General features: G+C 35.7%; 1 protein-coding gene across 3 annotated transcripts in view; it reads left to right on the top strand.

Moving 5' to 3' along the window:
- The window catches only part of Mypn (myopalladin), a 91,909-nt gene that overhangs the window by 20,935 nt on the left and 54,517 nt on the right, over positions 1-16,457 (top strand). For all 3 annotated transcript variants that reach the window (XM_047552557.1, XM_047552556.1, XM_047552555.1), the window contains one exon: positions 15,912-16,087. Coding sequence is in view for 2 of the 3 variants with exons in the window: in XM_047552556.1 (XP_047408512.1) it covers positions 15,912-16,087 (176 nt within the window). In the remaining variant the exon portion in view is untranslated. The remainder of the gene's footprint in view (positions 1-15,911; positions 16,088-16,457) is intronic.

Genomic DNA, 16,457 nt, shown 5'->3' on the forward strand with positions numbered 1-16,457 from the left:
AATATCTCTGTGCCCATATACACAGATGTCAAGTTGATCTGGTCAAAGGAACTCATCTATTCTACCATGTTAACCAGTGTCCTTAACATAGCTAAGTACTTGTGGTTCCCTGATATCTACAAAGGGACACATCATATTTAAAACCAACTTCTAGTTGGTTCAGTCCAGTGTTAGAGTGGAAAAGTGTTTTCCAGCCTTCTTTTAACAATAATTTGTCCCACAAAAACCACTGCATGTTACCTCAATTTCTCAATTTCTCTCTCTCTCTCTCTCTCTCTCTCTCACACACACACACACACACACACACACACATACACACACACTCTTAGGACAAAATTAACAGTATTGGATTTGGAAGGATTAGGGTGGAGGGACCCAGAAGCCCTGCCTGTTTGCTCACTCCTGGCCACAGGAGTACAGATTTTGATACAGAGAATACTTTTAAAAGTACATTAAATTAGGGCTCAAGATGTGTCTTGGTGGTATGGCACTTACCTTACATGCATGAGGCCCGTGATTCCATCCCCAGCACTGCAAAAAACAGAACAAAACAGAAATACTGAATTAGTAAAATGAATCATTTCAATTTACTAAATAAGAATACCACAGTCAATAAAGAAAGTAAAGTCTTGCTACTTTAGCAAGAAAATATAAGTATACTGGGCGACTGTGTGCTAACCCATGTGTAATCAGTGTTTTACCCATGTTCTTGTGACCCCAGTTTAGCAAGTTGAAAAATCATTTTTGCTTGTATGGTTGATTTCCAAGTTAATTGAACAGAGATTGTTTTATACGTATTATTGGGATTCTATATGACTGAAGCTAGTATTTTTCAAAGCATATTAATTTTGAACATAGTTTCATTTGGGGCCTTGTCTTAGAAAATGAAATACATTCATGCATGTTAACCACAGATGAAAGAGTCTGCAAGAATTCACAGCAAATGGCTATGATCCCTTTTTGTATCCTGACTCCAAATTCTTTTCTTAGGAATGTACAGCTGGGTCACTCTGTGTTTGCTTGTATACGACCTTCCAAGAGCACAAATTTACCTTTTTATAGATAATGACAGCCACTATGGCTATTAAGTTTTGTTTCTGCTACTTCAGGACATTTGCCTGAGAGTTATATGCCAAGGAAAGAAAAAGGAAGCAAAATTGTTATAAAGAAAAAGGATATCTTAAAATGACATAGGGGAATTTCATATTATATTATTTAGAGGACTTTCGTCTACATTTAGGGAAAAATCTAGATCCATTCATGCATTCAACAAATATTCAGTGGCTATTTATGTGCCCTGTACTGTTGTAGGTGCTAAATTTAAAGCAGCAAGCATACCAGACATGAGCGGCGCACACCTGTAATCCCTGGGAGACTGAGGCAGGAGGATTGTAAGTTCAAGGCCAGCCTAGGCACCTCAGACAGACTCCATCTCAACATAAACATTTTCAAAAGGACTGGGAGTATAGCTCAATGGCTAAGCACTTACTTAGCACATATGAAGAACCCCAGTTCAGCAAAAGAGGGGGGTGGGGGAAGTAGCAAGAGAGAAAACTGCACTGCATTTCTGGAGCTTAGTCTAGTAAGAGACACAGAAAAAAAATTTTTTTTTTCTTTTGTACCAGGGATTGAACCCAGGGGCACTTAACCACTGAGCCACATCCCCAACCCTTTTTTGTATTTTATTTAGAGACAGGGTCTCACTAAGTTGCTTCAGGCCTCACTAAGTTACTGAGGCTGGCTTTGAACTTGCGATCCTCTGCCTCAGCCTGCAATTACAGTCATGTATCACCATGTCCAGCTAGATAATAAAAATTTTGCAAGTGATTATATAATTATAATTATGATAAGTGTTATAAAGAAGGAAGCATATAGCATAGGGACCAAACCTGGTGTATAGGTTGGGAAGGCTTTCCTGAAAAGTGGTATTAAAGCTGAAACATAAAAGATAAGTAGGAGTTAGCTCAGCAAAGTAGGGCGCAAGAAAAAGTGTTGTAGGCTGAGGGAATTGAAAATTTGAAGTCCTTAATAAGCAAGGCAAATGTTAAGTTTAAGGAATTGAAGGAACTGATGGAGCCAGAACATAAAGTGAGGAGGAAATGATTTGAGACTTCCAGAGATGTAGAGGCCAGATTCTGAGAGCTTCCTAAAACAGGCCAAGTGGGTCCCTGACCCAGTAGGGTCAGCATCACCTGGGACCCTTATGGAAAGGCACTGTAGATACACTCAGGCCTAACGAGTCAGAATCTTTAGGGATGAGGCCAGCTGCCTTTGTTTTATCAAACTGCTGATAATTTGTTGATATTGGGCACAGGGGTTCACTGTACTAGTCTCTCTACCTTGTGTATATTTGAAAGTTTCCATAATATAATGTAAAAAAATAATAATAGTAAGTTTATGTGATTGAAAATTTTTATGTAAATGGAATCAGAATGGCTATATATTTTGCTACTTTTTTCTCTTAAGAAGTACATGTAAATCTAATACACTCATTTTCATTGCTCTATAGTATTTTACTGTATGGCCAGATTATTATATTATTGATGTAAATTTGGGTTGCTTCTAGTATTTTTCCTCATTGAATAATGATATTAATTTTCTAATATATTCTGAGTTTTTCCTGATGCATGAGTGTGTTTAAGCATGAAATTGCTAGCAGACTATGCATAACTTCAACTTCATAAAAACATTGAATTGTTTTCCAAAGGCTTGTTTCAATTTACATTCCCAACAACATTGTGTAAGCGTTTTAGTTGTTCTACATCATTGCCAATATTGACATCACCAGATATTTTAAGTTTTGCCAAGCTAGAGGGTATGAAGTGTTATTGGTGAAACTCTTATGGTTTGAATGTTCATTTCCAGAGTTAGTAATAAGATTGTGAATTTTTTCATAGGTTTATGGACCATTCCAGATTCATTTTCTCTAAAGGGCCTGTTTACATCTTTGACCCATTTTCTATTTGTTCAAATATTCTTGATACCAATCATGTGACACTTGTGTTATAAAAATATCCTCTCCTAGTTTGATTTGTTTTTTTGTTTTCTCTATGGTGTCTTTTGATATTAATTATTCTTAACTTTGGTGTCAAATTAATCTGTTTTTCTTGTATGGTTCTGGTTTTTGTAGCTTGTGTCAATTTTAAGAAATTCCAATTTCAAAGTCAAAAAGATATCCTTGTATATTTTCTCCTAAATTTTTATAATTTGCTTTCCATATTTTTTTAACCCACTTAAAGTTGATTTTTTGCATATACTGTAAATCAGGTAACCCATTCTGGGTTTTGTTTGTTTGTTTGTTTGTTTCCAATTGGATAACCAATTTTTCCAGCAGCAATTTATGGTAAAGTTTATCTTCTTCCCACTGATCTCTCATGACAGCTCCATCATACAGCAAAATTCCGTGTACTTGTCAATATAGTTTTGGACTTTCTGTTCTTTTCCTGTGGTTTATCATATTACAATAGGTTTTCCATAGTTTTTTATTTCCAATTTTTTTTATTTTAAGAATTTTTGTCTCATCTTGATCTTTTGCTCTACAAGTTTTAGAACCATCATAACAAATTCCACTAAAATTTTTTAACTGTAATAAGATTGTTGGAATTGCACTGCATCTATAGACCAGATTAGGGGGGATTTTGACATCTTCAAATTTTGAGCTTTTTTCAGGAGGGGATACCTGGGATTGAACCCAGGGGTATTCAACCACTGAGTCACATACCAGCCCTTTTTTGATTTTTTTAATTTTGATACAGTATCTCAATAAGTTGCTTCGGGCCTTGTTAAGTTGCTGAGACTGTCCTTGAACTTTTGATCCTCCTGCCTCAGCCTTTGAAGCCTCTGGGATTATTTGCATGTGCCACTGGGCCCAGTTAAAATATCAAGCTTTAATATTCAGGAGCATGGTATATTTTTCTGTTCCTTTGGGTATTCTTTAACATCTTTCAATAAAAATTTATATTTGTTTCCCTGGGTCTTACCAATCTTGAGTTAACTTTTTTCATTAAACTATTTTAATACTTATGTTCTATTTTTAAAACTTATGTTCTATTTTTAAAACTTATGTTCTACTTTTGTCATATATAGAAATGCAGTTGACTTTATAGCCTTTATCAAATAATTCTTCTTTAGGAAATTTTTATTCAACAACTGCTAAATTCACAAAAAGTGATTTATAGATTTTTCGATAATTCTTCCTGTCCAACCCTCTCTTGAACTTCATTCTTTTTCCTTTTTGATTTGGCTAAGCCCTCGAGTACAATGTTGAACATAAATGGTGATGCTAGGTGCTCCAGTCTTATTTTTTATCTTAACAAGAATACTTTCCATTTTTCAACATTATATAGAATTTTTTGTTATAAGTCCTTTCATCTAGGAAGATTAAGATTTTTTTAAAATAACAAATGAAAAATGAATTTTATTAAACACTGCGCATTTATTGAGATTATTATTTTTCCTTTGTTAATATGGTACAGAATGTTATTTTTACATTGTTAAACCAAACTTGAATTCTTACAACTTGGTCATAATTGATTATCATTTTTTATATTCCCAGATCCAATTTGATAATTTTTATTTAGACTTTTACATTTTTGTTTGAATATGAAATTGTTCTCAATTTTCTTTTTCATATTTTTGTCAGAAGAGAATTGCTACAAGCTCCAAGAGTTATATTTAATCAGTGGGATTGGTACAGCCCTTGAGTTTGCCTATGGTTTGCTTCTTTCTGTTAGGTTAGGGTATCCATGCTGAACCAGCTATTAATTTTTTTGAGTATCACTCCTGTCTCTTCAGTATTGCAAAGAAATTATAAGATTTAAAGTTTGGGTAGACGAAGAAATCCCCTAAAAGGAGACTGGAAAGGTACATCCTAAATGGGAAGAGGAAAATGGGGCAGTCATAAAGATAAAAAAAAAAAAAAAAAAAGAGTTGCTTCAAGATGGAATAAGTCAACTACATTGAATACTAATTAGAGGTCAAGTGAGATGAAACTGGAAAGTATCATTTGACTTAATAACATGGAGTCCATCAGTGGCCTCAGTAAGAGCAGTTTTGAGAGAATGAAAGGAAGAGAAGGCAGATTAGAGTGATTTAACTGTGAAAAGGGCATGATAAAAAAATGATAGACTGAGCACATGGGCTTATCTTCCCTTCCAGCACCCCCAAACCTCGCTGGAAAACAACATAGAATGCCATCTGTAAGTGTAAAATTCTTAGAAATTCCCCACAGGTAGAAATTTCATATGGAGGGCTGGGGTTGTAGCTCAGTGGTGGAGCATTTGCCTAGCATGTGTGAGGCACTGGGTTCACGATTCTCAGCACTGCATGTAAGTAAATAAAAGTAAAGGTCCATCAACAACTAAAAAAAAAAAAAAAAAAAAAAAAAATAGATTCCATATGGAGGGGACAGATCCAAGTTTTGTGGACCTTGAAGCTTATAAAAATTGGGAGGTCCCCTTTAAGATAAATAAAAACAAATTGTGAATGCAAAATTAGGCATAGGGTCTAGGAAGGGAGCTGTGTTGATAAGAAACCTAAAATTTCATTGGTTTTCTACTAAATTTACCTCTAAGCAGAAGGAATCTGATTGATGAGGAAAACTAAAATCCAAATCATGTCCCAGAAAAAAGCACTGTGGACCTGAGAGCTCTTCTGAACATGCTCGAGGCTCAGAGGCAAGAGACACAATAACCAGGAGAGGTCCTGGGGCAGTCAGCATGATTAATCTGGGAATTATAGTCAGAGCAGCTGTGTAGGTCAGTGCCTTCCCTCTTCCCTTGTTTAGGCTGAACAACAAGCCAAGTCCTAAACACGGAAGCCAGGACAGCAAATGTGTTCTGGAGACACAGGGCAGTGTCCCAGATAGCTAACAATAGCCAGGAACACAGAAAAGCTACTGGTACTCAATGTACGCCTACCAGAAATCATGATCTGCCTCTCCCCAATAATCACCAGCAACAACTATCACCAGAACCAACATCCCTTAATATGCAAGGTTTTCTAACAGTTAGGGAAAATTAACACAATGAAAGACTCCCAATTGAGCAAATAGAAGAATTTACTCTTGAAAGAAAGATTTAGTGTAGCAAGCAGAAGAAAGGAAGAAATTATAAACTATGTAATATGGAAAGCCGAGTGTGGTGGCACACATCTGTAACTCCAGAGACTTCAAATGCTGAGGCAGGAGGATTGCAAGTTCAAAGCCAGCCTCAGCATGATAGTGAAACCTGAAGCAATTTAGCGAGACCCTGCCTTAAAATAAAAAAAATAAAAAGGTCTGGGGATGTGGCTCAGTGGTTAAGTGCCCCTGGGTTCAATTCCTGGTGCACACACACACACACACACACAAATGTAATATGTAAAGATTCAAGTGCATAGAATCAATAACAACAAAACTGGAAAATTCATATGTTCATTCATTTAACAACAATTCATAACACTCTATGCATCACATATTCATGAGTCCTTGTAAGTAAAGCTAAGTTCCGTGCCATATTGCATTCCACTTGAGGTTAAGGAGAACAAATAGTAAACAATAAATTTTTCAAATTTAGTTTTATATTTATTTGGTACAGAGGATTGAACCAAGGGTACTTAACCAGAAAGTTGTATCCCAAGTCCATTTTTTGTATTTTATTTAGAGACAGGGTCTTGCTAAAGTGATTAGGACCTCACTAAATTCCTGAGGCTGACTTTGGCCTTGCAATCTTCCTGCCTCAGCCTCCTAAGCCATTGGGATTACAGGTGTACACCATTGTGACCTGCCTTTTTATTAATTTTTTTAATTTTGAGACAGTTTTGCTAAATCACCTAGGGCTTCACTAAATTGCTGAGACTGGCCTCGAACTTGTGATCCTCCTGCCTCAGCCTCCTGGGTTGCTAGAATTATAGGCATTCATGTGCTCAGCCATAAACAATAAATTTAATAAATAAGTGAATTATGTAGTGATTTAGCAATAACTATAATAAGTTAAAGGAAAGGAAGGGTTTCTAACCCTGCCCAAAGTAATTTCATCTTCTTCAATTTTTTTTAATACATTGATGGAAGAACCTCTTTTACTTTAAATACTGTTCTCTTTTTCATTGGTTAAGTTGCACATCACAGTAGAATTCATTTTGATATAATTGTAAAAGCATGGAATATATCTTATTCCAGTTAGGACCCCATTTTTATGGATGTTCAACATGGTGGGATTCAATATGGTACATTCATATAAGTAATTGGAAAAATTATTTCAGATTCACTCCACTCTCTTTCCTTTTCCTATTCCCTCTCCCTTCATTCCCCTTTGTCTACTCTACTGAATATTTCTTCTTCCCCTTTCCCCCTTTATTGTGGGTTAACTTCCATGTATCCGCAAAAATATTAGACTTTTGGTTTTTTGGGACTGGCTTATTTCACTTAGCATGATATACTCTCCAGGTTCATCCATTTACTTACAAAAGTCATTCTTCTTTATAACTAATACTCCATTATCCATTATATACCACAATTTCTTTATCCATTCATCTGTGGAAGGGTTCCAGAGCTTAGCTATTGTGAATTGAGCTGCTATAAACATTGATGTGGCCGTGTCACTGTAGTATGCAAATTTTAAATATTTTGGATATAAACCAAGGAGTGGGACAGTTGTGTTAAATGGTGGTTCCTTTTCTGGTTTTTTTGAGGAATCTCCATACTGCTTTCCAGAGTTGTTTACACCAATTTGCAGTCCCACTAGCAATATATGGGTGTACCTTTTGCCCCACATCCTTGCCAACATTTATTGTGACTTGAATTCTTTTTACTCTTAATATTTTAGTTGTAGAGGGACAGAAATCTTTCTTTATGTGGTGCTTAGGATCAAAGCCAGTGTCTCACACATACTAGGCAAGCGCTCTACCACTGAGCCACACCCGAGTCCTGTAACTTGTATTCTTGATAATTGCCATTCTGACTGGAGCGAGATGAAATTTCAGTGCAGTTTGAATTTTCATTTCTCTAATTGCTAGAGATGTTGAACATTTTTTTCATATATTTGTTGTTCACTTTTATTTCTTCTTCTGATAAGTGTCTGTTCATCTTTTTAAAAATTTATTTTCACATTTATTCATTCTCTCTAGTTATATCTAAAATTGGTTATGTAGCAAGGTATGGTCTTGACTTCTTCATATAGACAATTGCTTATTTATACTTTTCTTAAGTTACCATCAGGTGGAAGATTCCACTTGGAAGAACTCAACAAATCTTAATAAAATTAAAAAAAAAAAATCCCTGTCTTTCTGCATATACCCCTATGTTCTATCCAGTAGAACATAACCACTGATCATGAAAACTTAAGTTTTTTAATTTAATAGCAATCAAACAGGACATCCGAAAGGCCACATTGCATCATAAAATCTAACATAACTGAGTCCTGTTAGTCTTTGTGGTGTTTATTGCCCAGAAAGGGAAGTTAAGAGAGAGATATTAAGGAAATAAACCTACAAATAAATATATTACTACAAATGACATACAGTTTCTACAAAGGAAAAGAACAAGGTATGAGAAGAGAGAATAATAGGTTGGAAAAGGACTTTGGAAGGGCTGGGGCAAGGTTGAAGTTGGACTCTGAGTAATCATTTTTTTAATGAGCATTATTACTGGTGAGTCAGAATAACACATTCAAATTACATTTAGAAGTTGTTAATGTGCTAAAACAGTGAGTCATAATATTTATCCAAGGCATATTTTAGATGAAATAGTAACCTAACAGCAGAATGGTGATTTGCAGCCAAAAAGTCCTGTTAAATCTGACAAATGTGTCTCTTCGGTGTCCTCCTTCCCAGCGTGGTAGCTAGCCAAATTAGCAAATCTGACAAGCTACCCAAGTGCATCAAAGGTGGGTCCTTCTCTGTCATTTGGACCTGCCCTATTTTCCAGACCATTGACTCATTTCTGTTGAGCTATGAATCACATCTGGCACCTGCTGCCATTCTGTGTCATGAGGACGTGGCATTCTAAAAACGTGCCCTAGTAAGGACATTTCTATGAAAGCATGCCCTAACATGGATAGACTTTGAGGAGAGTATGTTATCCTCCTACCTCAAAAGTCTTCAGGGTAGTGGGGTAGATTTAAGAACCTTTCACATGACCAGCATGTTATTTCTGAGTGGCTCATGGTATTAAAGACAAAGACATGGTTACTGCTTTTCTTTGGGACTGGGTGAAGCCGTCATGGCATTTGAATAGGGATAAGATCATTTCTGACTAAGATTTCAGCATTTGAAACATTTCTCTTATCTCCTCTAGCTATCTAATTATTCAGGGATGATACCACTCTCATCTTGGTAAGGATGAGAAATCTAAAGAATCGAGATAATTCTGTAATGTTTATGTGAAAGTAGGGATTTCTTTGTTTTGAAAAAGCTATTTATATTTGTTTCGTCAAATAAATAGAGCTATATTGCTTAAAAAGTCAAATATTATTAAAGAACAGACTATTTTCAACCCTTTCTGCAGTTTCCTGTTAATTTCCCTTTTGATTTCTGAATAATATACCAGTGATTCTCAAAGTTTTGGTTCCCGAGCCCCCTTTACAATCTTAAAAAATTATTGAAACTCAAAACAGATTTTGTTTGTAATAATTTATCATATTAAAAATTAAACTAAGAAATGTTTTAAATATTCATGCATTCTCTCTCTCTCTCTCTCTCTCTCTCTCTCTCTCTCTCTCTCTCTCTCTCTTTGGTACTGGGGATTGAATTCAGGGTGCTTTATCACTGAGCTACATCCGGCCCTTTTTATTTTTTATTTTGAGACAGGGTCTCAATAAGTTGCTTAGGGCCTCCCTAAATTGCTGAGACTGACCTTGAGTTTTTGATCTTCCTGCTTTCCTCTCCCAGTCTGGGATTATAGACAGGCACTACCACACCAGTTATTCATTCATTTTTAAATAACAATAATAAACATGTTAATATGAATAATTTTACAAGAAATAGTTTTCCAAAGCAAAAAGTTTTAGTGAGAAGAGTAGTATTATTTTAGTTTCTACAAAACTCTTTAGGGTCTGTCTTAACAGACCATAGCTGGATTCTCACATATGCTTCTGCGTTCAGTTTACTGTAATGTGCTGTTTAGGTTGAAGTCAGTGCGGTAAATCCTGTTTTACACAGTTACCTAGCTGGAAATAGGAGGAGCATTTTAATAACCTTTTCAGATCTTTGTGAGCTATTGTTATTTAATACCACAACAGAATTCAACTAGCAATAGTTTCCTGAAGGTTAGTTGCAATGTGAAATCTGAAACCATACCCATGAACTTTTGTCCTCTGCTATTCTAAAACCAATCCGTCTATTTTGACCTTTGAATGGATAACATTTGGTCATTTGGAAAATAAATAATGCAGATCTTTCAAAGGGTAACACATTTTATTATATAATATCAAAAAATCACATTTGTTGATATCGTCTAAATATTTTTGAATAAAATCAAAAGTCTTTAAGTGTTGGAAACCCCTAAACTCACTCTGGGGGATGCAAATTTTCTAATTTTTCCTGAAAGCTCATTGTTTTTCCCATTGGCAAAAAATACTATCTGTTATTTTTACTTGAAATGACAGACTTACTTTCCTTTATTTTTGAAAAAATAAAGAACATTAAAAAGACGTGGACTCAAAGTTGAAATTTTTAGTTTTTTTTAAGTTGCTGAGACTGGCTTTGAACTTTCCAACCTCCTGCCTCAGCCTCCTGAGCCACTGGGATTACAGGCATGTGCCACTGCGCCTGGCTCAAAGTTAAGATTTAATGAAAGGAATGATTTTTATTGTTTTGTCAAGGAAATTTTTCCTTGAAACTATATATTTTTTCTCTTACTGTGAACATAGTGGTGGATCCAAACCCAGTTTTGTGACAGTGTCTTCATTTGTGTTGCTAAAGCATGAGCAACTTTACCCACCGTGTCTTTTGCACCATCCGTATAAATATCAACTCAGTGAAAGGGCAAATAACCTAGTAAACTTTTGTTTTCACAGAAAGTGAACCACTGTAAAATGCTTACACTGCTGTTGCTTGCCATGCTAATGTAAGCTATTTTCTATTGATTTCCTATTTTGTCAAATAGCAGTTTAGCGCCCCTACATTAAACCAGCACCCTCAATTTTTTGCATTTTTCAATATAATCATAACATACTGTTGTTTTTAAAAAGTATTTAATCTTTATTTTATTGTTACCATATAAATATTGTTCACTACAAACCTAGTAGGACAAAATGAATATTTCTTTGCTTGCATAGTCATCTGTATACTCAGGGGATTGTTTCCAGGACTACCCAGTGGATACCAAATCTTCAGATGCTCAAGTCCCTTATTTAAACTATTTGTTTAATATTTGCATGTCATCTAACCTATGCACATCTTCTAACATATCTGTTTTTTAGGAGGGATATTAGGGATTGAACTCTAACATGCTGTGTAAGCACTCTATTGAATTAAACCTCCAGCCTTTCCCATCTGTAGATATAATAATTAATACAATGCAAAATATTTGTTACTAGTTATTATACTATAGAGAATTAGGAATATTACAGGAAAAAAAATCTGTACCTATTCAGTACAGACACAATTTTTTTCCAAATAGTTTTGATCCACAATTGGTTAAATCTGAAGATGAGGAACTAACAGATACACAAGACCAAATGTATTCCCTTTTTATTTTGACCTAAAGTTGATTATTGTCTTGATTCTTGCTGTCTGTTTTTATGTGCTCAGTTCTGTGGTCCAATCACAAATTTGTCTCGGCTTTCCAAATCAATTAGTGAGACTTTGAAATAGTCTGTTCCATGCAGTTAAGCCTAGAGTGGTCCATCAGGCGTATTTGTTCTTCCTTAGAGAAATCCCTTCTGAAGGCCTTCTCCTGCTCCAATGTGGAACAGCTGCTTGTTAAACCTACAACTCAGCCTTCTTCCAGGGACATTCCCTAACTGCTTTGATGAAGGGAAGTGATCGGAGGTAGCAGTCTAAGGCTCATTTTTCCAAATTTGTAACCAACATCCTTGGTTGCTGTCATTGTTGATTTTGGTTTTTCCCCTTGTTCTTGTTTCTGTTTTTTTGTTTGTTTGTTTGTTTGTTTGTTTTTTGTTTTTTTGTGGTCCTGGAAATTGAACCCCGGGGTACTCTACACTGAACTACATCCCCAACCCTTTTCATTTTTTTTAATTTTGAAAGAAGGTCTTGCAAAATTACTGAGGCTGTCCTAGAACTTGCCACCCTCCTGCCTCAGTCTCCCAAGTAGCTGGGATTACAGGTGTGCACTACCACACTCGGCTCCAGTGTTTCTGTTTTAAGTTCCATATTTCCCCTCAGTTGTTAGCAATCTGTGTTTCCAAATCCCAAAACTCTCTGGAATTCTGCTGCACAAATTGGCTACTTCTTTCACTGCCATCCCCAAGTAGGCTCTTGCTTTTCACATTTCTCAACTCTTCTGACTGCTCAATATGCTTTCCATCTTCCAAAAGTTTCTGAGGTCTCAGGTTTACTGTTGTCTCCCCTTCCATTCTTTTTGTCTTTGTGGTTTTGTACCTTAAAAAAATTATCTTATTCTCATTTTAGGAACATATTAGGAGGGGAGAAAAGATAACACATTTTGATTGGACTCCCAGATTTTATATTTGGAACTACACATGCTCTGAGGTTTTATTCATTACAAGTTCCTTGGAACTAGTGAGATTTGTGCTCTGTCAGATTCATGAACCCATCTCCTCAGCTGCCTTTATTGTGTATCGCTGCTACCACAACAGAACTCAAAGACTGGAAGAGAATTTGATGAAGCAAATAACATACACTCACAAAATGTCAACTAATAGTTTTTTTCCAATCACTTGGTCTTTTGACAAATTGGTCAAACACTTATTTTCTGAGTACCTACCATGTGCCGGGGCACTGTTGTAGGTGTTAGGATTATAGTGGTCAATAAGATTGGTAAGAGATAAGACCAATTTTCAAATCAGAGAACAACAGAAGACAGTACAGAATCAAGTCTTTTATGACACAAGACAGATTTTTTTTCCAAAAAAAACAAAAACAAAAACAAAAAAACAGTGAATTTAGAAAACATAACCATCATTGAAAATAGGTGGTAACAGGTAGCTTTGAGTAGGCAGTGACATCTGAGCCAAGTATTGGTACATGAATTATATTTGCAGTTGCTTAAAGGCAGAGAAAAAGAATCTCAGAAAAACATGAGCAGGGACTTGAATATGGGGGTGACCATGACATATTTATGGAACAGTAGAGAACAGTTTGACTGTTGGAAAGTAGTTGAGTAGGTGGTTTTCTTTAATGTGCTTTAGAATTTTGCTTTATATAAATGATGGGAGGGAGGAATTAAAGTACTGAGTGGTTAGATCTGAAATGACAGTAAAGACTAGTAACTACCAGGGTTCCTTAATTTTTTATACTGAATAGTTATAATGTTCCTCCCCTTAATTGCTTTTTGTTATGTTGATTAATAATTATTTCAAAAAGTAAAAACAGTATAAAAGGGTACACTGACACATCTTACTCCTAAAAATCATCATCCATCTTGTGTCACCACAACAGGCAACTACTTTTAACTTTCATTTTATTCTATCCAGTTTTCTCTATGCAAATGCAAATGAGTGAATATCTTATTTCTTACCCCCTTGAATCTGTTTCCAATGTTTGCCACAACAAATTACCACAAATCAAATGACTTAAAACAACAGAAATTTATTCTCATACAATTCTGAAAACAAAAAGTCTGAAATCAAAGTGTCACCAAGACTGGGTATGGTGGCACAAGCCTGTAATCCCAGTGACTCGGGAGGCTGAGGCAGGAGGATCACAAGTTCAAAGCCAGGCACTAAGCAATTTAGCGAGAACTTGTCTTGAAATAAAAAATAAAAGGGCTGAGGATGTAGCTCAGTGGTAAAGTATCACTGGGTTAAATCCCTGGTACAAAAAAAAAAAAAAAAAAAAAAAAACAAAGAGTGTCACCAGGGCCGTGTTCTATTTCAGACTCTGAGTAAAATCCTTCCTTGCCTCTCCCTAACTTCTGGTGATTGCTGTCAGTCCCTGATGCTCCTTGGCCACAACTGCATCACTCCTGTCTCTACCTCTGTCATCACATGGGGTCCTCTTATATGCCTCCATTTTCATTCTCTTATAAGGACCCCTGCATATTGAATTAGGGTCCACCTCGATGACCTCATCTTGACCTGATTACATCTTCAAAGATTTTTTTTCTAAATTAGATGGATCCTCAAGTATGGGGGTTAGGACTTCAACATATCTTTTGGGGCTACATAATTCAATTCATTACCCTCCATTTCTTACACAAAGTTAACACTCTTTATCTACTATTTTGTACCTTACAATTAAAATGTAGTTATATATCTTAGGATTCTTGCCACATCAGCACACAGTGGTCTTATTCTCTTTTTAGAGCTGCAGAGTGTTCCACGGTGTAGCTATATTGTAGTTATTGATCAGTTCCCTAATGATGGACACTTGGCTTGTTTCCATTCTTTGGCTATTTCAATGAGTAGCCTGTATATATATCATTTTGTGTGTTTGGAAGTCTATCTTGTGATAGATTCCAACGAGTGGGGTTTGTTGGGTCCAAGAATAAATGTATGTATGATTTTGGCAGCATTACCACCTTCCTTTCACAGGTATTATGCCATTTTATATTCTCACTAATGATGTATGAAAATAAACCTTTAGACTTGTCAATCTGTTATATGAGAAAATGGCATTTCCATTTAACTTTAATGTTTATTTTTTTTTATTATGCCCCTCCACGTCTTAAACATCATTTTATATTATTATTTTGTATAAACTTTTGGCCAGAAAACTTGACCAGGTAGAAACTTGTATTATAGCATAACATCAGGTGTATAGAATTATAATAAATTATCATAATCAATAGAAGCACATTTAATTTGAGTTATTTGCCAGGGTGGGCTCACTTTTAGCAGACTATGACTCATCCTCCTTATTCTGGTGACTGAAGTAACAAAACAAATTAATTCTCAGTTAGGACAGATACAATTTAGCAGCAGGAAATGAGTGTGTACAACTTCACAAAGCTCTATTATCTATTCATTGTTCTCTAAATAAGCTAAAAAGTGTTTATGTAATGACCACTATAGTTGAAAGGTACTTTCGGAGAAGCCAAATTCCATATTTGTTTGTAAGTTCCACAACTGCAGAGTGCTGGGGACTCGAACCCAGGCCTCCAGCCTGAGAGGCAGGCGCTGTACGAGATGGGCTATATGGCCTGCACTAGCCAAGTTCCATATTAAAGACCCTATTCTTCTTAGTTGTCTATACTTGCTTTCTGTCCTCTTGCAGTTGTATCTTTTTCTTTCTTTTCTTTTCTTTTTTTTCCCCCCAGTGCTAAGGATCATATCCAGGGCCTTGCACATGCTGGGCAATTGTTCCACAGCTGAGTACATCCCTAACAATTTTTATTTTTTTATTTTTAGACAAGATGCCCTAAGTTGCCCAAGCTGGCCTCAAACTTGCTATCCTTGTTCTTTAGACTGCCAAGTGGTTGGCATTATAGGCATGGGCCACTGTGCCCAGTTGAATCATTCTTTTTTATTTTATTTATTTATTTTTTTTGTGTGTGTGCGGTGCTGGGGATTGAACCCAGGGCCTTGTGCTTGCAAGGCAAGCACTCAACCAACTGAGCTATATTCCCAGCCCTGTATCATTCTTAATAGGAACAACTTTCCAATCTCCTGAGTAAAGTGTCAGTGTGGTTTGAATACTGCCTGACACTCTCATTGTCACAATCAAACAATAGATTGTTTCATGTTCTGACTCTTAGTTTTTCAATTTTCTTCTTAGGGAGTATCTGGAACCATCTATGTTATTAAGTTACAGTTTTTTAGTTGTGTCCAAAGGCCATATTCCCTTACTTGCAGGTGGTACTGTGAAGGGAAGGAGCTTGAAAATTCCCCAGACATTCACATCGTCCAGGCAGGAAATCTGCATTCTCTGACCATTGCTGAAGCCTTTGAAGAGGACACAGGACGCTACTCCTGCTTTGCTTCCAACATCTATGGGACAGATTCAACTTCTGCTGAGATTTATATAGAAGGTAAACTAAATAAATACTCCTGAAGCCTGACACATTCTAGTAAAACACTTATTTATAATAAACAAACATTTTTTAATTTTTTAAAGTATTTTTTAGTTGTTAATGGACCTTTATTTGGTTTATTTATTTATATGTAGTGCTGAGAATTAAACCTAGTGCCTCACACACGCTAGGCAAGTGCTCTACCACTGAGCTACAACCCCAGTCCTAAATAAACATTTATTGAGGGCTATTCGACCAAAAAAAAAAAAATAGACTTACATACTGATATAAATATATATCAGTAATAATAAAATATATTATTATATATTTATATATTATTATATATAATAGTATATATTATATATTTATTTATATGAAATAAATATAT

This window comes from Sciurus carolinensis, chromosome 5 (genome assembly GCF_902686445.1).
Source record: "Sciurus carolinensis chromosome 5, mSciCar1.2, whole genome shotgun sequence".
NCBI classification, from domain to species: domain Eukaryota; kingdom Metazoa; phylum Chordata; class Mammalia; order Rodentia; family Sciuridae; genus Sciurus; species Sciurus carolinensis.